The sequence below is a fragment of the Pseudoliparis swirei genome, chromosome 21 (genome assembly GCF_029220125.1).
Source record: "Pseudoliparis swirei isolate HS2019 ecotype Mariana Trench chromosome 21, NWPU_hadal_v1, whole genome shotgun sequence".
NCBI lineage: Eukaryota > Metazoa > Chordata > Actinopteri > Perciformes > Liparidae > Pseudoliparis > Pseudoliparis swirei.
In genome coordinates, this window is record NC_079408.1 from 12,018,706 (window position 1) to 12,039,873 (window position 21,168).

General features: G+C 45.4%; 2 protein-coding genes across 7 annotated transcripts in view; one reads left to right on the forward strand and one right to left on the reverse strand.

The window, feature by feature from the left end:
* Positions 1–11,531, reverse strand: part of acap1 (ArfGAP with coiled-coil, ankyrin repeat and PH domains 1) — a 23,201-nt gene extending 11,670 nt beyond the window's left edge. For 2 of the 3 annotated variants that reach the window (XR_008835271.1, XM_056443469.1), the window contains exons 1-6: positions 7,038–7,573; positions 4,895–4,952; positions 1,980–2,099; positions 1,658–1,711; positions 1,409–1,467; positions 797–980 (exon numbers count right to left, since the gene is read on the reverse strand). Coding sequence is in view for 1 of the 3 variants with exons in the window: in XM_056443469.1 (XP_056299444.1) it covers positions 797–980; positions 1,409–1,467; positions 1,658–1,711; positions 1,980–2,099; positions 4,895–4,952; positions 7,038–7,090 (528 nt within the window). In the remaining 2 variants the exon portion in view is untranslated. Of the gene's footprint in view, positions 1–796; positions 981–1,408; positions 1,468–1,657; positions 1,712–1,979; positions 2,100–4,894; positions 4,953–7,037; positions 7,574–11,442 lie in introns of those variants that run through there. The other variant, XR_008835272.1, reaches the window with a different exon arrangement.
* Positions 11,164–21,097, forward strand: agfg2 (ArfGAP with FG repeats 2). Of its 4 annotated transcripts, none has more exons than XM_056443475.1 (14): positions 11,164–11,654; positions 12,456–12,549; positions 13,020–13,135; positions 13,675–13,819; positions 14,710–14,830; positions 14,952–15,056; positions 15,338–15,370; positions 16,502–16,747; positions 17,615–17,687; positions 17,836–17,879; positions 18,107–18,193; positions 19,159–19,278; positions 19,871–19,941; positions 20,085–21,097. In XM_056443475.1, exons 1-14 carry the CDS (start codon positions 11,488–11,490, stop codon positions 20,130–20,132), a joined length of 1,470 nt encoding a protein of 489 aa, XP_056299450.1. In that variant the 5' UTR covers positions 11,164–11,487; the 3' UTR covers positions 20,133–21,097. The 4 variants fall into 4 exon arrangements, with proteins under 4 accessions (XP_056299450.1, XP_056299449.1, XP_056299451.1 ...); XM_056443474.1 differs by having other exon boundaries at positions 11,167–11,654; positions 14,707–14,830; XM_056443477.1 differs by lacking the exon at positions 11,164–11,654 and adding an exon at positions 11,661–11,828 and having other exon boundaries at positions 14,707–14,830.
* Positions 21,098–21,168: the final 71 nt, after the last annotated feature.

Below are 21,168 nucleotides of genomic sequence, written 5' to 3' on the forward strand. Positions count from 1 at the left end.
CATTTAAGACTTCTTTTCTCAGTCTGGAACATTTGATTCCTCACATGTATATCGTAAGCCCAGGGAATGAATTCATAGGTAAAATAAATTAAAAGATGTACAACTGATTACAACAGCCAAGCAAAAGTAAATCTACTATCATGCTGTCCATACAAGTTAAGACTTATATCAAACATATGCAGCCCTGCTAAATAAAACATAACACGTTCCCGGCAGGGACGTCGTTCGGCCTATTTTAGGGGAGCTTCAGCTATTGTTTCTCACATGGACACATTATTGATAACCAACATGCTATATGTGTGTGCGTTCTGGTTTGTATGTTTCATCCCCCTTCAAATAACAATCCAATAGCCTATCAGCGTGGTTTAAAATAAAGCCCACGGGCACTAGGACCTTGGGGAGGCTGCTGCTTTCTCAATCTGCCAAGTAACGTGTCTCATCAAAGAGAGTCAGGATTACAGTCAATGAGTTTAGCTCAAAGTAAATGATGCACCTGTAAGTCCAGGTAATTACAGAATGTGGCTATATATATATATAATATATCGGTAGTTGTTAACGAGTGTTAGCTGCTTACATTTAGCTTTACTTGAGGCAAATTAAAGGGAAACTTAGAAACCGTCTCCAGTGAGCGAGAGTGAATAAGCGAAATCATACCACTCCCCTTGGGGCTCAGCCCCCCCTTTCTTTGAATCCTACAAAGACCCCTGGTTCCAGTAAGTGCGTCCGCAACGGTGCGTCCAAAGCGTCTTCATATCCCTGAAACAAGAGGTCGTTTTACGTCGTCGTTCTCCCTCACCTCCAGGACGTAATCGAGGGCCTCGGCCCGAAAGGTCCTGCGAGCGTTGAGCAGAGCGTTGCTCGCCTCCTCCACTTCGTGCTGCTTCCCCCGCGGGGCCTGAGCGTTCCTCACCAGCGCCCCCTCCAGGCTTTCGCTGCCGCGCTCAAACTCCTTGCGCACGTCCTTGAAACGACGCACATCCCTGCGAGACAGGGAGGGAAGAAAAGGGGGGAAATACTGCAAGAATTCCACATTTATTGGACGAATAAAAGGAGGAATACTGGAAGCTCAGAGGGGTAAATCACATTCAACATGCATCGCTGGCTCATAACTATTGTCACATGCTATGAGGCATCCGCTCTAATCTTATCTACTGTATCATTCCCACTAATAACAGCAAGACAGAGTACGTGGGGAAGTCTATCCATTAGTATTATTTATGTGTGCCAACAGCGGTTGGCTGATTTGCAGGAGGAGTGACTCAGCCTGAAGAAGGTTGACTCTAGGTTGAAATGCACTTATTGTAAGTCGCTTTGGATAAAAGCGTCTGCTAAATGACATGTCATGTAATGTAATGAAGAAGGCGCCTGTGTGCATCTCACAGATCAGGTGAAAAAGCATCTCACTGACTCTTTGACAAAGTTCTGCAGCTTCGTCTTGACCGACTTCTGTGTGGTCTCAATCACTTCCTAAAAAGGGAAAAAGAAACAGAGACAACATCCATCACAATGAGCACGGATCGCGGCTAAATGTCAAATGTGCCAGACGACGTGCTGCAGCCTCGTTTGACCACATCCTGCGGCTGATAGGACAGACAGACAGACAGACAGACAGACAGGGAGGCAGCAAGCAGACAGACAGGCAGACAGACAGACTCACCCCCTGAGCCTCCAAGATGATCGACAGCGTTATAGAGAATTTGTCCAGACACTCCTGCAGGACAGACATCTTAGATTAGACTCATGAAATCTTAATAGCGGTGTTTCTTTTCTCTAACAATCATCTCTGTTTGGTCGTTAAAGGGCAGATTGTTGTGTAAAATTTATAATAATACAAAAAGAAAAGTTAGATATCGTGAATTTGACAGTTTAAGGGATCAGATTGTAGTCGTACCTTACAGGTGTACTTAGATATATTTTAAAAAACACCACTTTCTTTGATAAACGTGACATAATGCGAGTGGACAAGGGACTTCTTTCACCTCCATCGTCTTGTCTCCGGAGCAGTGGTGTCCCAGATCCCGGAGGCCATTCACAAAGCTCTTGCTGGTCTGGCAGTACACTCTGCCGGCCTCCAGCATGGCCTGGCATTGTTTCACAAGCTGGATGACACAAACGCCACGGTCAGATTCATCCCGATGACTCAAAACAGGACTCGAGCTGACCAACGAGGGGCCACACAAGTTATTCCAGGAGTAATTAAAGCAATGAACCAGTCAGAGATGGAGGTTATTCCAGTAGAGCGTGATTACTTTTCTATCATATATAACCTCCAGCTTCTGTTGAACACCGTCTGGAGTTCACTAAACTTAATTGGAGACGGATAATCACTGGATTTACAAGATGGACTGTTTAACTTTTTAACACTGGGTTTTATTTGTTATATATCTGATAACAATACATCTCCAATATGTTATCTGACAAAAGGGCATGCGGTGAGGCCAGATAAGGCACAGATTTTACACCACAGATACAAAAAAAGGACAGCAACTGTAACAGTACGTACAATATTACAGACAGTATTACAACACTTTAACCCTTGTGTTGCCTTCGGGTCAATTTGACCCGATTCAATGTTTAACCCTCCTGTTACCTTTATATTTACTAACATATTTTACCCTTGAGGTCAATATGACCCCAGCTATTAAAATCTCCAGAAAATTATTAGAATTAATATTGTTTTCCAAGTTTAAGTGTGAGGTACTTTATGTTTGTTTGTTGACTCCCGAAAGAACACAGACATTAATCATTGAATCGGGTCAAATTGACCCGAAGGCGACACAAGGGTTAAAAAGGAGAAGTACTGCACATGTACCATCCATCCCCTTTAGGTTGCCGTTAGTTAACATTTGCACATGGAGCGACATGTTTCTGGCCACCATATGTATATAAATCTCTTCTTTCTGCTCTTTTTTGCTCTGTATTAAGTAGGGTGACCAGACGTCCTCTTTTTGAGACCTAAAAAATGCGTCCGGCAGGGATTCCAAAAACGTCCGGGATTTTACTTCGTCGGATATTTGTGTTTCTCTGCGTCTTTCACAAACTAGTATTTACTCCTTACAAGTTTTGGAAATGGTATCTCCCTTACGTTCCACCTTCTTGAGCTCTGACTGTAGAGAGGACAGTCATTGGTCGACCGATCTCAGTGTTGCCAGATACACGATAATTATCCTCCAAATAAGACCATTTTGAGCCTTTGGTACGATACTTCACCGTTTCCAATCTGGCAACACTGAGCACCTTGCCGCCTCCACTAGTTGCATTGTTTACAGCACATGACATCTTTTTTATTTGTTATCATTATTGCTTCAATATATGGACGAGACACATTAAAGAAGCGCTGGACTAAATGCCACAAAAAAGATTTGTTTTACATTTGCACTTTGCAGTTTTGTTAAAGTTCAATAAATAGATGTTCATATAGTCATTTGTGTCATTTTGGTCATGTCATTTGTGACATTTGTATGCATTCACATGGTCACGGTGCGGCATGCTACACACTACCCTGAAGAGAAGAGTGAGACTCACTTAACAAACAGAAACATTGTGGACAATAAAGACCAAAACGAGGCGCTGAAAAAATAACGATGTAACAATATAACACGACAAAAATTTGTTCTACTTGAAGTAAAAGGTTTAATTCAATTTGAACTGCAGCCTCGGAAATTGTCGCCATTTTCCACAAAGGTGTTTCAACTTAATGTGCCTGATTACAAATGTACTGTCAAGTGACAGGACAAGGATGACTAAGTACTTTTAAAAGAGGAATGAACTCATTCTTTCGTAAGTATAGAGTGGTTTTCTTACTCAATTCAAGACACACAGAGGTTTGACAGCTTCTGCCTCGACTGCTCTGGTGTCTAATGTTAGCCAACGCGAGTGTAACCCACATTTGTGTTTGACGTTGTTGACTTTTTGACTCGTTTGTTCTTGTGCTGCTGAAGTTTTAGAAATGTTTGATTCCCTTGTTATTCCCTTCACCTTCAGTGTACCACAGTTTACTTGAGCTTGTCCAAGATTTACGTGATCTGGAAAGCACGTGTGGGCCAACAGGTTTGTTTTTTTGATAGAAGACATTTCGATTTGTCAAAGTTGGAAGGTAGTTGAGATACTTGTTCTTTACATGCTACTTTATAGTTGGACTACTTAAGTTACATATAAAACATATGGTCAGCTATATATATGGATTTTTTAAAAACAAGATATCTTAAATTTATAAACAAAAAAAAGTCCAACTCTCATACAAGCAGGGGCATTTATCTTATCTCAGAGGTCAGAGTTCAGCCGTTTTTCTTCTGCTCTAGGACACACAAAGCAAATAAAAGCAGCTTGAGGGGTTTTAACCGAGTCAGGGTTTTAATCTAAATCAATGCATCTCCCTGCTGCCACTCATAAAGCACTCACCTTTATAATGCCTTGCAAGTTAAATGCACCAAGAGATTTATCTAAACTACTGGTATATGTCTGTTCTTTTATTATTATTATTATTATCACAGAGGAACAGGAACACAGCACGTGACCTCTCTATCAGATGAATAGATCTGAAACTGTGTACGAAACTATGCAAACATGAAATGAGGAATATACGTTATCGTATGGAAGCAGAACCAAATGCACGTCTCTCCGTTGTAGGACAATACGAAGGGGAAGCAGCACCTGCAGCTACTTCCTGCTAACCGTCAGGTGAAAAATACCTCAACTACCACTGCTCACCTCTCACTTCCATGCCTCTTCACATGAGGATCACGTGGACAACCGCCACTAAAACCTGTGTGTGTGTGTGTGTGTGTGTGTGTACAAGTCGTTTTTTGTGTGTGTTGGAGGGAACATTTCTGAAAGTAGAGCATTGACTCACTCTGATATCACGGAAGTGTGCGTAGGAGGAGACGTATCTCACCTTTTCTAGTCGCGTCTCGAGTTCACTCAAATCGGTTTGGACCTGTTCGATTTCAGCTCTGAAACAGACACACAAAGTACACAATGTCACAACTGTAGCTCGGGGTCAAAGGTCCCTATATATATCTACTCTCAGTAACACATGAAGCCCAGTGTGCTAATATTATATATAATGACACATAATAATATATGTAACATCTGTCAGGGGACTACAGATCAATACAATTAATACATTGAAGAATAAACAATGATAACAAATAAACATGAGTTGCAACCGTCTGATTATTCATTAAAAACTATGAAAAAACCCAATAATAAGTGCATGAAAAGGATTTAAATGTCATAAATTCACACTAAATTCAAAGTAATGTTTGTACCTCAGCTTTAACTCAATAATTTCTTTGTGAAAATGACTAAAGCCCCCCCCTTCTCCCCTCCCTCCAAAAACAACATCCATCCATACAGGACTGCATTTGTTTTGACGTAACAAAGAAGCTACGGCATTCGTGGCTGAAATTATTTCCACACGAATTCTCAAATCATGTTTTTTTTAAACCCGAGGTCTTGAGCAGCGTTTTTAAAACAACACTTGAATGTTTGAACGGAGCTTAGATCACGTCGAGGTTGTGCGTGAGCCTGCACAATGGGCCCTCCAACAAATATTCAGACGCAGTGATGGATAAATATGCCTTCAATTGTGTTTTTAAGTACAAGAGCCGGCCTTCTCGAACAGAAGCGCCTCCACACGCCCTGGGCACGGCTAGTTTGACAGTCGGCTTGTCTTTCGTCTCTTCTCAAACCATCAGCTCAACCATGTGGCTTCAGCTGCCTTCCACCAACAGTACAGAGAGAGAAAAAGAGGGGGAAGGGGGGGTTTGTGAGTGGAAAGAGAGGAGAGGAGGGCCTCGACACACAGTCACCATTTGTGTTTCTGTTAGTTTGAATCAAAGTCTGAGGTCAGCGTGAAGAGAGGGAAAGAACGGAGCAGATCAAACGGATTCTTTCATTAAAAACGGGCTCATGCTTTTGAATATCCCTCAGAATTAGTGTCACAGTCAGAGTGTAAGAAAGCAAAATGAAGACAGAGCCACCGCAGAGTTTCCGCCGCCGTTCTCCCCGCAGAAAACACACTTCCTGCCTCCGCTGTTGATCACCTCAGCACATCTCGCCTCACTTCCTGTTGCCCTCCCACCTCACCATAGCAACAGGAGGCAGCACATGCGAGTGCTGTCAGTTACAGCTTTCTTATCTGTTCATCCTCCTTGGTCTTTACATTCTCGGCTTATCCGTTTAGGATTGACCGTGTTTGTATAGGCGATAACTTTCCTCCCCCCCTGTTCCTTCCGCTGCGCTCGGCCTGACACGAGACCTCACCGCTGCAGCTTCCACGACTCAAACTTTCCACCGCTGCTGCAAAGCCTCATGAACTCAGCACTGGCAGAGAGAGGCCGAGACTCGATGTCAGCCACTGTGACTCAGGCGGGATGCCAACAAAAGATCAGGGCACACCTACATTCTGCCCGATGTCTCTTGAGCCGCTTGCAAAAGCAATTTAGCAACACTTCCCTTTTGGTTACATCAGACGCGGAGGCTGTGTAGAGAGATAGGAGACCGTCGCAGAGCCACACTGACAGCGTAGTCACAGACATTTTAATGAGGCCTCACAGGATACAGAAATGCATGTGTGCAAGCCATCAATCCAACTTGATTGACATGTTTCTATTAAAAGATGTTGAGTGACAATAGGGTTAATGTCAGCTTCCTGTGTGTCAGTGACACAGAGCAGCAACTTCTCCCTGTGTTCAGCTCTGCAATAAAAAACGTGCAATGACATTCAAGTGTGTGAACTGCTGATTGTGAGCAGCTCAAATTCACATGAACTCAGAAAAACTGAATATACATGTGTTGGAGTCTGAAAGGCCACTAACAATAACAACCTCAATTGAGGAATATAATTAAAAGTAAACATTGTTTTATTTTATTTGTATAAAACCTATGGGACGTATGATATATATGTTAAACTCCAGAAGGTTAATTCACTAACTTCTGCTGCTGCTTGGAGTCAAGTCTACCTTTAACTAATTAATTAATTAATTAACTCCCTGCATCCCTCCGAAGTGCTGACGCGCAGGTGGGCTTCTCACCTGAAGCGCGGAGAGTCCTTCAAACACTCCTCAAAGTCCAGCTTGACGGTCATAGTTCTGGTCGCAGGGCTCACGAACTCTTCACGGGAGTTCTCCGAAGCCGGAATCCGGACAGCAGCCGGTGAGACGACACTAAACCTTCAGGGTTGAGGCTCCACGGCGGGCGACTGGACTCATTCTGCGCGTGTCGTTTGTATTCCTCGTGCATGCGCTCTCCTCTCTCTCTCGGAGGGACAACCGCGTGCCTGGCCGCGCATCCGAGCCCCGAGACGACTTGTCACCGCTTACTGGAGGAGCCCGAGGAGATGTCAGCCGCGTCGGTAACGTGTTATCCGGTGGAGAGAAAGAAGAAGAAAAAAGTCAAGCGCGTCCTCGTGTGGGAGGAGGAGGAGGAGGAGGAGGGTGATGATGCAGAAAGTTTCCTAAAAAAAAAGAAAAGTATCCTCACTGATCGACACGGATCGATATTCCCTAAATGAATTAGATTAAATCAGAAGGCAGCCGCTTGATTGGATGTGTTTTCCCCAGAGAGCTGTCAGGAGTCTCTCTCTCTCTCTCTCTCTCTCTCACACACACACAAGAGGTCCAACCCCCACCTTTCTATTTCCGGGTGTATTACTCATGGCAAATTGTGGTTTTGAAGAAGCAAAACTGCTCAAAATTAGAGGTTTTACTAACGTGCCTCTAATAATAATTATAGACTGAATCTACTCGGTGATTCATATTTAAGTGTGGAGGTTAATTACATGTTATGTGATTTATTTTATTTTATTACCCCCCCCCCCCCTACCCCTCCTCATTTGGTTTCTGCTGTTTGTGTATCCAACTTGTCAGTGTTTGTTTCAGTGGACTGTGCCTCTTGTGAAGAGAGGGTGTGTGCTCTTGTCTGGCAACCTTTGTGTCTTCTTCTTCTTCGCTATTGGCTGAGGTGTGAGGAAGACTGCGGGCCACTTCCTGTGGGAGCTCATTGCTGCCAATAAAATATCCAGAACATAGCTGAAAACATGAGGATATGTGTGCTCAGTCAAAGATATGACACGCCAAATCGATCATCTTAAAATGATAAATTAAGATTAAATGACCAATATGAGATAGTGAGTTAAACTTTTGAAATAATCAGTAGGCTAATGTAGAAATGTAAAAATATAGTATTTTACATCAAATTCTGAAATACAAAGTCAAAAAAAGGTGAGATGCTCGACAAAGCTATGACTTACTAAATAATAAAAAAATATACTAAGTCAGAAGTAAGACAACACACATAACTATGTTCACGCTTTGACTTCAATCATTTAATCTGACTGAGTATTTCTTCATTTTATTCTGGCATAAAGAAAGAGGCGTCCATTATTCCCAGGTCCTATGAGGAGACACAACAGCCCACTACCACGTGTTGGGCAACATTTAATATGAAATCCACACTTTGTCATCATCACCACAGACTGGTAGTCTGACACATGAAGCCTGTGGTGACTGCGGAGTGAAGAGTAATTACAGAGGATCAACTGGATTGTCTGTCCGTATTACATCATCTTACTATATATATATATGTTTATATGATAGATAGAAAGAATCTTGCAATGCACATATATATATATATATGTGCATTGCAAGATTCTTTCTTTCTATCATCTTGGAGGCTCAGGGTGAGTCTGTCTGTCTGTCTGTCTGTCTGCCCCCACCCCCCGTGTGGTCATTAACAGTTACTGCATCTCTTCTGAAAACCTTTCCTTCACTTTGGTTCATATGTTGCACAGATGATGTATTTTCGTGAGTCTATCTCTCAGGGGATAACAGTGCCATGGTGCCTTCAAGGACCACCGCCCTGATCGGACTAGTCTCTCAGTGTGTGCCAATGAGAGGACATCTCAGATATGACATACACGTCACGCAGAGGGCGTAGTAAATTATTTTGTGTTGCTAAATCGCTTCATCAAAATAAATAGTCTGAGGATAATCTCTGAGGACAAAGAGATTTGCAATACCCTGCATTTAAAACCGCGCTATTCACCAAAGCCCTCGTGGGAATGTGGCTCTGAAAAACAATTGTATGTAAATAAATCAAACTGTGCCTGGGAAGAACTGCACGAGGAATCCTACTTCACGTTTTATAAGCTTTAAACTGTACCGGTTTAGTATTCATAAATGCTATACTTTGTTTTAGCTTCACTTATAAACTCCCCCAACATAATCTGCCGCCTTCCCAGAGCGCGCCGGTGCGTCAAGAGCGCTGCGCTGCGCCAAACCCAAACAACGGGGGCGTATTTGGCGCACATGGTGAGCGCAGCAGCATCTGAGACTCGAGACACCGAGTCGGCTCGAAAAGAGTTTTAAAACGCTTCTCGGGCGACATCAAACTTGGCTGCTCGACAGCTTCTCGTCGGTCTTTGACAGGAGATTCCCTGCGCGTCCGTCCAACTGTCAAACCACACAGTGTTCCAGGTCTCACCCATCTTTCAAAATAAAAGCCGGGCTGACATCGAAACATTGGGAGCTTGTTTGAGAAAGATCCATTCATATTAGGAGAAAATGTATAACCTGAGGCACTTTTCCTCCCAACAGTGACAACCCAGTATACAGGCTTGGTAAATATGCACCGTGTAAGCAACCTGTAATCTAAATGAGATGTTTTAATCTACTAAAATTAGATTTTGGGAACATTCTGGTGAGTCATGGGTTAAGGCACTGAATACACATCACTGACCAACATCATCGGGGTTCACGTCAGGTCAATGACCTTTGTTGCATGTTATTCACCTTGCTCTCTCCCCTCATTTCCTGTCACACATTCATGTCAGATTTCAAATAAAAAGATGCTCCAATATTATTTAACTAAGCATCCCTCTACAATACATGATGTCATGTTGAGGTAAACATGCTGGAGACACGAGAAGACATGGTTTTGTTTTAGTGGTGCATATTACCAGACAGATTAGCTCATTTGTTTAGGTGTCCACAACATATACGCTGACACAGATAGTCCACAATACACAGACAAACCGAGCCCTTCAGGGCCCTTGAGGGTCTAGTTTATAATTCAGCATTGGTATTCCATAAAGCAGCCTGGTCTGGTGATAAATAGGCATATTCAATCAATTTAGGAAAGCCTATTTTTTTTATAAACAAACAAATACAAATACATATAATGACAACTGCAAACTCCACCTGTTGTTGAAATTATACAATCAAAAGCTCCAAAAAGCAGCTGCTCGGGTGGCTTTGTCCCGAGTTACTTTTGTTTCCAAGTTCAATACTTAATTTTGAATCTTTAAGATATTTGTCAGAGCTATTTATTTTTGGAATTTGTATTTAGTTTAATTGTAAAGTAATATTTAATCATTGCCTCTTTAGGTTATATATTTTAATATGTTAGAAGAGCTTTTTTATTATGATAGTTTTAGTTTAGTTTAATACATTGTGATTGTTGTTTGAATATATTTAGTTGTCGGATTGGTTCACTGGGTAATAGAATAGAATAGAATATACACTTTTATTAATCCCCAAGGGGAAATTAGTTCTCTGCATTTAACCCATCCTTAGTTATTAAGGAGCAGTGGGCTGCGGTGAAGCGCCCGGGAAGCAACTGGGGGTTCAGTGCCTTGCTCAAGGACACTTCGACTTGCAACTAATGGGGAGAGCGGGGATCGAACCCGCAACCCTGCGGTTGCAGGACGGCCCTCTTACCCCACTGAGCTAAAGCCGCCCCCAACACTGGGCACCTGTGGTTATATGTAGGTGTGGGTAGCTTCAGGATCAGCATGCACCGGGGTGGCCTATGGTTTTTTTACCTGCACGAGAGAGGCAGTGTCAGCATTTTGTTTGTTCTTTTTGTTTGCTTAGTAAATTAATTATAAGAATAATGAAATACGGAAATGGACATTACTTTCTTTTGGCTGCGTCAACCCCCCACGGTGCGTCAGTGGAAATTTGATCTATAGTTGTATTTGATTTATTGGACAAATGGCCACTACAATATTAGTTATGTTTCAAAAACTGTGACATTTGACATTTCTTTCTCAATGTCATGATGTCAAAGTGATGTGAAAAACATCTGATTCCCAGAACACACAGAGATACTGGGAAAGACTTTGCCCTACTCACAGTGTGATGAGATAACCAGTGGAACTGTTTTTTTAATTTTTTTAAAGAAACAGGCAACCATAAAAGCCAAACTGACCGTTACCTAAAGCGGCACCTGTTCCTTTTTTAGTTTCCCCTGCTCTTATTCTGAAATATATCCGCAGTACTTCCGGTGCGCGCGCGGCTCATGGCGTGGGGCTTGACGCGCCTCCCCTCTCCTCTCCGTGTTGCCTTCGCGTTGGGGTGAAGCCGCATTACCAGCGTCTCCCAAATGCGGGCGTGAAGCGCTTCATGTAGGGGAACCCAGGGGCGGAGCGAGGCTTACCGGCTTCACACCGAGCCCGGGCCGCCGGGGCACCGGAGGAATACCATGTCGAACCGAAAGCACCGGGACAACCAGGAGATCTGCGCCCGCAAGGTCCGCGAGCTGGCCCAGTCCGGAGTAAACAAACACTGCTTCGAGTGCAGCCAGCCCGGCGTGACTTACACCGACATCACGGCGGGCAGCTTCGTCTGCACGTCGTGCTCCGGAATGCTGTGAGTGGAGAGAAAAAAACAAAAAACCCAGCCGCGCCTCCTCCCGGGGTTCATTTACGGTTAAGCATCAGTGTGAGGACAACCGGAGACACGGAGAGTGTCACGGGGAAAAAAGAAAGGGAAAGAAGCAGGCCCCGGAGAATGCACCGTGCACCACCCGGAGCCACGTCAACTGTGCGTGATGTTCTATCTTACAGCGTTAACGGGGAGCGGTGGGTGGTGCAACAGCCGAGCTGGTGTGCTCACATTAATTTACGCAGTCGCTCTCTCTCTCTTCTCTCTCTCTCTCTCGCGCGTGTCTTCCAGCAGCTTCATAAACGACAGACCGCTAGTTGGTCATTTTCCAGCTCTGAGTTACGTTTCATCTCGTTATGGTGCATGTTTGACATTAGCCCCCCCCCCCTCTCTCTCTCTCTTGGCTCCTCTCCAGTGTGGGTGTGTATATGTGTATGCTGTCATATTTTGTTCTGCATGTTCGGCCTCGTGGACACACACACACACACGCACACGCACACACACGCTCGTGTCGGAAGACGGTTTCAGCACTTCGGTGCGTAATTGCGCAATCCTGCACGTGCACAGCAGTTGTCACATCCTGGCATGGAGATCCATACGAGGCGTGTGGGTCACTGAAGCCACATGTCTCTGTCACTAGGCACCTCCTTCACACCGGTTCTGCCCGGTAAAAATCACAGTCACGTGACCAGTGTTTCCTCAGCCACCTGCCCTGTCTCCTTGTCTCCTTGTCTCATCTCAGAGGAGAGGCTTCCCTCTTAATTCCTTCTCTCCATCTCCTCCCAGGAGAGGCCTCAACCCTCCCCACAGAGTCAAGTCCATCTCCATGACAACCTTCTCCCAACAGGAAGTGGAATTCCTCCAAAACCATGGCAACGAGGTGAGTAATATTCATAAATCTGGGATGGGAAACGCATTTTAATGTGTTTCTTGCCTTCCTTTAATTAATCAGACTTGTAAAGTCATCTAAGGCCATCAATCCAAGAACTGGGTCCAATTCTGTTGGTTCAGGTTTCAAACTCACATTCTGACTCTGGAATATGAAAGTGTGTGTGTGTGTGTGTGTGTGTGTGTGTGTGTGTGTGTGTGTGTGTGTGTGTGTGTGTGTGTGTGTGTGTGTGTGTGTGTGTGTGTGTGTGTGTGTGTGTGTGTGTGTGTGTGTGTGTGTGTGTGTGTGTGTGTGTGTGTGTGTGTGTGTGTGTGTGTGTGTGTGTGTGAGATAATGTGAGCAGAGTTTTTTTTCTTCATCCTCTGAAGAGGGATCGGACAGTTATGATTCGTCATTGTTGCGACACTCTTAAACCGGAGAGATTCTCTATGTCCTGCCAAACTGCGTGTGTGTGTGTGTAGGTCGGCAGGAGGACCTGGCTGTGCGTGTTTGACCCGAAGACGGACGGCTGCTCCGACATGAAGGACTCTCAGAAGTTCAAAGAGTTCCTGCAGGACAAATACGAGAAGAAGAAGTGGTGAGCATGTGGTGGTTGTTGTGGTCACGTGACACGCTCACGTGTATTCTGATTATCCACCAGTAAAAATATCAGGAAATGGCAAAGAATACATGGTAAACGTCTTAAAAATGGCATATGGCAGGAATTAAGCTGCAGACATCCGTCGACCCCAGAGGATGAATCCCGAAATCTCAAGTCACGTTTATTATTGTTGTCGTGGGAACGTTACATGCGACATGCTAACGTGTGCCTGTAGCTCATCCGACCTCTGTGTCTGCAGCTGAGTCGACTCCTGGAAGACATTTTTTTTTTAACTGTGACTGGATGTAATTGTTCTTTCAGCTGTAAAAGGGGGCGGGGCATATCAGTGCAAACTCATCATGTTTGTTCCAGATTTAGACGTGTGTGTGTATACGCCCTCTCCGAAAAATGAGATCCCGGATAAGAGCGGCTTTCATGCCGGGGATAAAAGAAGTCGTGGTTTTGGGGTTTAGCTTCAAGCCGCACAGATATTCCTCACATGTCTTTGATAACTCGCTAAACGTCTCTTTCTTTAGGCACTTCTCCAAAAGTAAGAACCGGAGGGACGTCGAGGGTCCTTGGAGCCCGGGGGTCCAGGCGGTGCCCCCGTCCCACGGGCCCTTAGCCAGCCAGGCGCCCCCCCACAACCTGCCCCCCAACGGCAGGGCCGCCAGGCCGCTGGTGAGAGACCCAATGTGTCCCGATTGTGCGGTTGAGAGAGTAAAGAGGACAAAGGGAAGAGAGAGAGAGTCAAAAAGAGAAAGTGGGCGGGGGAGGGAGGAAAAGAGGAAGTGGAAGTAAGTAAGTAAGTAATTTATTTTCCATAAGTACATACATAACGTGTACATACTGGCAGACATTAACAACAGAAAAAAATGTACGAATGGAGGACCGTCCAAAGACCGAGGTCTGTAGGCTGCTCTGAGATGAGGAGTTGGACGGCCCCGCCCCTAACCCTTTAGCCCCTCCCCTAACCCTTTCACCCCCCCCCTACCAACTACTACTACAGGCACACAGACAGTACACACACATGTGGATGAAAACATAAAATGTCGTACAAGCAACAACAACAGAAAACCAGAATAGGAAAAAGCAAAGAAAACCAAAAGAAAAAGAAACAGTCAAAGTAAAAATATTAATAAAAGACAAATGTGAACTACTGATAACTTAGAAAAAATAAATAAAAATAATATCACGAACATCAAATTATGTATATACATTTTATTTTAAATATTTTTCCTCTATTGTACTGTGCCGCCGGGCTGTATATCAATATTAAAAACTTTCAAAAAGAAGTGAGATGGCGTTTAAGGCGAGAACCAAATGCCTTGGTGCTGGAAGAAGAGAAGACGGTTAAAAAAAAAACAGAGAACAGAAGGTGAGGAAAGAATCTTAAAACGAGCGTCGGAGAGACGGAGCCCGATGGGCCGGAGCCCGATGGGCCGGACGGCGAGCCGCCAGGTCGCCTCGGCTTCAAAGCTGCTGCTGATGAATTATTAAGGAAGCATGAAAGAGACTCACTTCTTCTGCCTTTTGTGTGCTTCTCTTTTTTTTCTTTTCTCTCCCAGCAGTCTCAGTCCCAGCTGCCGTCATGGGATCGAGCGCCCGCCATCTCGCCCGCCGACATGCGCGCGGACGTGTTCACCGCCCGGTCGCTGCGCTCCCAGAGCTTCAGAGACCCCGCTCTGAAAGGTCGGAGGTCGATTTTCGTTTTTTTTTTTAAAAGAAGAAAAGAGGAGCGGACATTTTGGAACGCCATCGATCCCCTTCACCACCCGGTCTCTCTCTCTCTCTCTCTCTCCCTCCCACGTAGATCCCACCCTGTGCGGCATCGAGAGGCAGCGGCCCGGCTCGCTGTCGTCGGCGCTGGGGGCCCAGAGCCACGTCCCCTCCTTCCCCGCCCTCCCGCGGCCCTCAGGTGTGTCCTCCGCCGGCCCTATCGCACATCACACCACCAATGGATCCCATGTCCTAGTCACTGCAGTGCGGAGGGAGAGGTTGCATCGGGTTTCTGTTCATCCGCCGCAGAAAGTAGTCCCTAAAAAGCACGATTCTCCCTGTCGTCCCTCCTTCACAGTGTCTGATCGGATGTATCCATGTCATCATCTTGATGACGGGTCTTTTCTCCTCTCCTCCCCGAACTCACCCCCCTCTCTCTTTTTCTTCTGTCTCTTCTTATCATCCCCCCCGGCCTCGTAGCCAGTAGCTCTTTCAAAAAACACTTCACTCTGGGTAAGACGCGGCGCCGCCCGCCATGCATTTTGAATGTGTGCTGAATGGCTGCGATCGATCGGCTCTCGCTGAGTGTGACGCTCTGCCGGTGCGTCGGCCCGAGAGGAGACGCACGCCCACGTCAGTTTGCCGCGACAGAGTCAACCGGGGGTCGATATTCTCCTCCCATCGGTCAGGTTTACCCACTTCAAAGCCAGACCTTAAGGCTAGAGGGGGGGGGGGGGGGTCAAGGACACACACACACACACACACAGTTCAAACTCAGCTATTTTTTAGCATCAACACCCCCAAAGTATTCCAGGAAGTTCAGGTATGTCTGCAGAGGTCAGGAGCCAATCAGGAGCCGCACAGCGTATGACCACATCCCCGAAACATGCAGCCGCCTTTCAGAGCGCCTTTTATCTTCAGATCGTCTGCACCAAGCCTGGTCTGGTTTCTGTCACAGACGAGCTGCCCCCCCCCCCCCCCCCCCCACCCCCCACAGTCCAGGCTGATGCGTGCATGCTGTGTGGCTCGTGTTTGTGGAAAGCTTGCTACCTACGAACGCTCGCTTCCTGCCTTTGTTCCCATCTAACGAATGTATTTTCGGTCGGCGCTTTGAAGACTGTCCCAGAACTTGTTGCGCGGCCTTGTTCAATGATCTCGTCAGTGACGACACGCTACACGCTACACGCTACACGCTACACGCTACACGCTCACCCTGCATTTGACGAGCCCCGTCGCATGGACGCTTGCAAAATGGCATGAGAACTTTTTGTTTCGATGACTTTCTTTTCATTTGTTTTGAGTCCAACACGGATGATAATTCCATTTCTACGTTAGTTTGTGACAACATGGGTTCACATGCACCCGGATTAAAGTTCATGAATTGATCTGGATTAAGCATGACATAAGAAATGGTGTTTCCTAAATCCATCGAATGGCCTGAGCAGGTTTGCTCAGCTCTTTCCTCCGTGTGGTTTTAAATACCGAGGTTATAAAAATCTAAAGTCACTTGGAAATATTTGAATTGTTTTTTAAGTATTTTGGCCCGAGAGGTACTTTCTAAAAACCTGCAGAACTCATGGTGTTTAATCCGGGTTCCCCCCCCCCCCCCTTGGCGCTGACGCTCGGCTCTCGTCCCGCTCTCAGGTCGCACGGCGTCGGCCTCGGGGGCCACAGGGCCGTTCAGGGCCTTCCCCAAGTCGCTCAGCGTGGACTTCGGGGGCCTGAGCCACCCCCACCAGCAGCCTCTGCCCCACTCTCTGTCCCAGCAGCAGGCGGGAAGCGTCGGCCTGACGAACCCGCGGGGCGGCGGCGGCGGCTCCAACCACCAGGACCGATACGCCGCCGTGTCGCATCTGGACAGCTGCTTCTCGGAGCCGCCGGCGGTCGCGGGTAAGAAACCGCCGGAGTGTTTTTTCTCTCTCTGCTATATCTGCGTGTTGATTGGTTGGAATTGAGCCAGCAACGTGTACTTGGTACTTCTTCTCCAGAGGGCCAGGTATCGGCATGGTAACGCATGATAAGCTTATGAAATATAACACATTGATAAAGAAGAAACCGTGTGTCACAGTCACAGCCTATTTTTACAGTTCCGCCAAAAACTTCAGAGAATATTGTTTGAGTCTCCCAAAAACAGCTTCCAATATTTCACAAAAAAAGCAAATATTATAAAGATTTGTAGCAGAAGCTTTGAGTTTTATTCTTTATTTAAGGCCCATTTGTCTGCGTGACAAGTACATTCTGCTGTTGTCACCTAAATCACTTTTACTGAGTACGTCTTCCACCAGGAGGTCACAGATGGAGGGAGAGTTGGTGTGTGTGCGTGTGTGTGTGTGTGTGTGTGTGTGTGTGCAGTTTGCCACCGCACAGCTCAACGAGGTTGCGTAACTTCCTCGCGCCAGATGCCGCGGCTTTAAGCAGCTGAGCTCTGCTCACGGTGTTGCCTCCAGATTCACCTAAATGGTTCCTTCTACAAGCGGATGTATTGGTCTCATAACCAAGCCGGTGGTTTTTAATGCATAGATTCATGGGAGGAGTCGTTTAGCTTCCCACAGGAAGCTTTAGTCGGTTATTGATTTTCCCTTTAAATTCCCATCACAGACGTTATTCTCTTCGGCCAGATGCGTAATGCTTTTGTTCTTCCGATGACTTCCTCGCTGAGCATCGACTGTTTTTGTTGTGATGTTTCCTCTCGTTTCAAGATGAATAACTCTCGATCTCACTGAGTTTTATGGTCTTGTGTTTCACGCTTGTTCGCAGCGCCCCCTGGTGGTCCGCCGCAGTACAACGCCCTGTTCGGCAGCAGGCCCTCGTCCAGCGCCACGCCTGCCAGGTAGAGAAACAACAACAACAAAAACAAGTCTGTCAAATCCGCTTCTGTTCAACGTGACAGTCTGGTTGTTGTTCTTTTGGAGCTCCTTTTTACAGGTCACCTCCTCATTGATCCTGTTTGTTATTGTTCTGCTTTTCTCCATCCCCAGTTCCCCCGGTGTGGACGCCGCGTCCGGCTCCCAAACCACTGCAAGTAGGTACCCGAGCACGAACCGCATCGATTCCAATACACACACACACACACACACACACACGTCTGCGTTGTTTATTCCCTTCAGCTCCCTCTCATCTTGCAACGCGTCCTAATTAGGTTGCATGTGTGTGTGTGTGAGACGTGTTGTTTTTGAGTGGACAGGAATGCACACCGTTGACCTCACACACAGTGAATGACCCCCCCCCCCTCCCCCTCCTGTGTCTCAGATTTCCCCAACCCATTCAGCTCCAGCGCCGCCTCCCAGCAGCCCGCCGCCCTCTCCCAGAGTAACCCCTTCAGCAACGCCTCAGCAGGTGAGACGCAGGTTTTGGGGTTGTGTGTTAAGGTTCAGTGTTTTCTTCACGACGCCCTCGCCATGTTGTACAGTCGTTGAGACAAAGAGGCGAAAACAGTGACTTCATCATCGGAGGGTTTTGTGTTTATGGGATTACTTTAACCTTTGTGTTGCCTTCGGGTCAATTTGACCCGATTCAATGTTTCACCCTCCTGTCGCCTTCGGGTCAATATGACCCGATTCAATGTTTAACCCTCCTGTTACCTTTATATTTACTAACATATTTTACCCTTGAGGTCAATATGACCCCAGCTATTAAAATCTCCAGGAAATTATTAGAATTAATATTGTTTTCCAAGTTTAAGTGTGAGGTACTTTATGTTTGTTTGTTGACTCCCGAAAGAACACCGACATTAAACATTGAATCGGGTCAAATTGACCCGAAGGCGACAGGAGGATTAAATATTGAATCGGGTCAAAATGACCCGAAGGCAACACAAGGGTTAAAGTATGATGTCATCCAGTTTCTCTTTGTGGAAAGTATGTAAGATTAGAGGCAGTAAGAGGGGAAGTAAAATGTTTTATATTTAGTTTAGAGTTGAAACTATTATTTTCGTGAGTCGATTCGTCAGAAAATTAAATGGCCAGAATTTGCATAATATATTTAATTGTTTCAGTCTTCTCATGAGCTAAATATCTGCTTTTGTGTGTTTGACAATTATTTTAAATTGAATATCTTGTTGCAACTAACAAATACACAAATGAAAAAGAATACAATAAAAAAAGGGTTTAAAAAAAGAAAAGAAACACTCAAACAATAAATCAGTGACGTGTTCACAAATCCAAATGTATCATCGTTTCTTGCCTTCATATGAACTGCAGCTTTAATTGTAGAACTCATTTTGCAGCTATTTCTTTATTGAAGTATAACAATTTGATTGTGTATTCGTGGCCGTGTCTGATGTGTCTGCCTCTTCCCTCCAGATGAGTCCAGTGCGTTTGTCGCCTCGCCCGCCTCCGCGTTCCCTTCGTCTGCCTCCTTCCCAGCACCCAGCACCCACAATGCATTTCATCATGAGTCAGCCAGCAACCAGGGAGCCAATGGTAAAGCTTTTTGAAAAGTCATTTTATTCGTCTATTATTTTGCGTGCAGAAGGCTGTGCTGAGGCACAACTGTGAGCTAAATGCTAACATGAAAAAAATAGTTTTTAACAAAATAGTTTTAATAATAATGCAATCTGTAAGGGAGACTAAAAGCAGAATGTCTCACAGTTCTCCCTCTTGTTGGTTTTTAACTAATTACTTTAATTCACAACTATCAGTTGAAAAGGAAAAAGCCAAAGAAAATATGAAATAACCATAAAATTACAAAAAATAAAAAAACATCCCATTGAGCCATATAATATAATATAGTCTGCTGCTGCTGTAGTATGTTGGGCTAAATGAGCCACACATTTAACATACATGAGAATGAAAAAACTGCAAACCCACACAGTGCAGTGTGCCAAAGTGTGACACGTTTAAACGCTGAGAAGCTGTGAGGAACACACACACACACACACACACGCACACGCACACGCACACGCACACACACACATTTCATTATTTCAACAGTGGCCACCAGCGACAGCTCAGGAATACCAACTCACACTCTCAGCGTGTGTCTCATTACCCGTCTCCTCTCGTGTGTTTTCAGGATTCGCCTCCTTCCCTGCGCCCAACTCTGAGCCCAAAGTCCCCCGGCCGATGTCGGTGAACCCGTTCACGGTGAGTTGACCGCAAACAAGTGGCCCCGAGTGGCCCCCGAGTGCACTTCGCGCAGGGGGGGACAAAGAAGGAGGGGGCTCATTTGTATTTCTTGCAAGGCTCTCCTTCCAGGAAGTGTAGTAAAGTCTCCTCTTGTCTTTCAGGGCAATGTGTACCCCGGTCGAGGGACGTCGCGAAACCCTTTCATCTGACCCCCCCCTCCCCCCCCCCCATCTCTCTTTCACCCACCTCTCCCTCTGGGAACCCTAAGAGAGAGGTGAACTCGGAGGAGTCGCTGCCCTTTCAATACCTCTTGAGTGTTGTCCCCCTCTGTGGGAGGTTTGCCATCCTCCACCCCCCCCCCTCCTCCCTCTCTCTGTTTGTGTTTACGTGTTTGTGGAGACGAAACAACAACAAAAAAACGTGTGAATGTAGTTATGAGGTTCATGTGTGTGTGAGAGAGCCTGCCGTGTTTGTGTCACGTGACCTTACGTCAAGTTGTTTGTGTGCCGGTAGACGCCAACCTCAGGGCTCTGTGGGGGTCAATAGTTCATTTTTGTACTGTGTTTTTTGTTGTTGCAGAAACGCACACACACACACATACATGTCGCTGCTGCTACTTTGCTTTCATCTCCTGCTTTAAAAGTCCAACAAAACAGCCGGTGAAACAAACAAACAAACAAACAAATGTCCAAGTCTCTGAGGTGTCCAAAGGTTGAGGCTCTGACTCACGAGTCCACACAGACGGTCATAAACAGCCTTAACAGTCTCCTGGTTGCATGTGAATGAGCGTCGACAGATAAGATGGACGTGTGGAACATGTTTGCATTCGTCACCGTTTTTATAAATGTGTTTTACTATTTTTTATTCGTCCTTTTATCCCACTTCCTAGGCTGCATGCGCATAGAGGGCTACAAGGAGATACTACTGAATGTAAAAAGCAATTTCAGAATAACTTTAATGTATGTGTGTAAAAAAAACTTTTAACGATCTTCATGGCTTCATGTTTCGGACCAAAATGTTCCTCGTTCGTTATTCTTTTGTTTCTTTTTCGGTTGACATGGAGGCAAAGTTAATTTCCCCCCCTTTTTTGCCAAAAAGAACAAAAAGAGATTCATGTTTCTTTGTAATGACAAGTATTCATGTTCATAAAATCAGTTTGTTGCTTCTTAAGTAAGTTTGGCTACGGGTGGTTTTTAAAATGTGTTTTTCTGGTTCATCTTTAATCTCTTAAAAAAATACAAACAT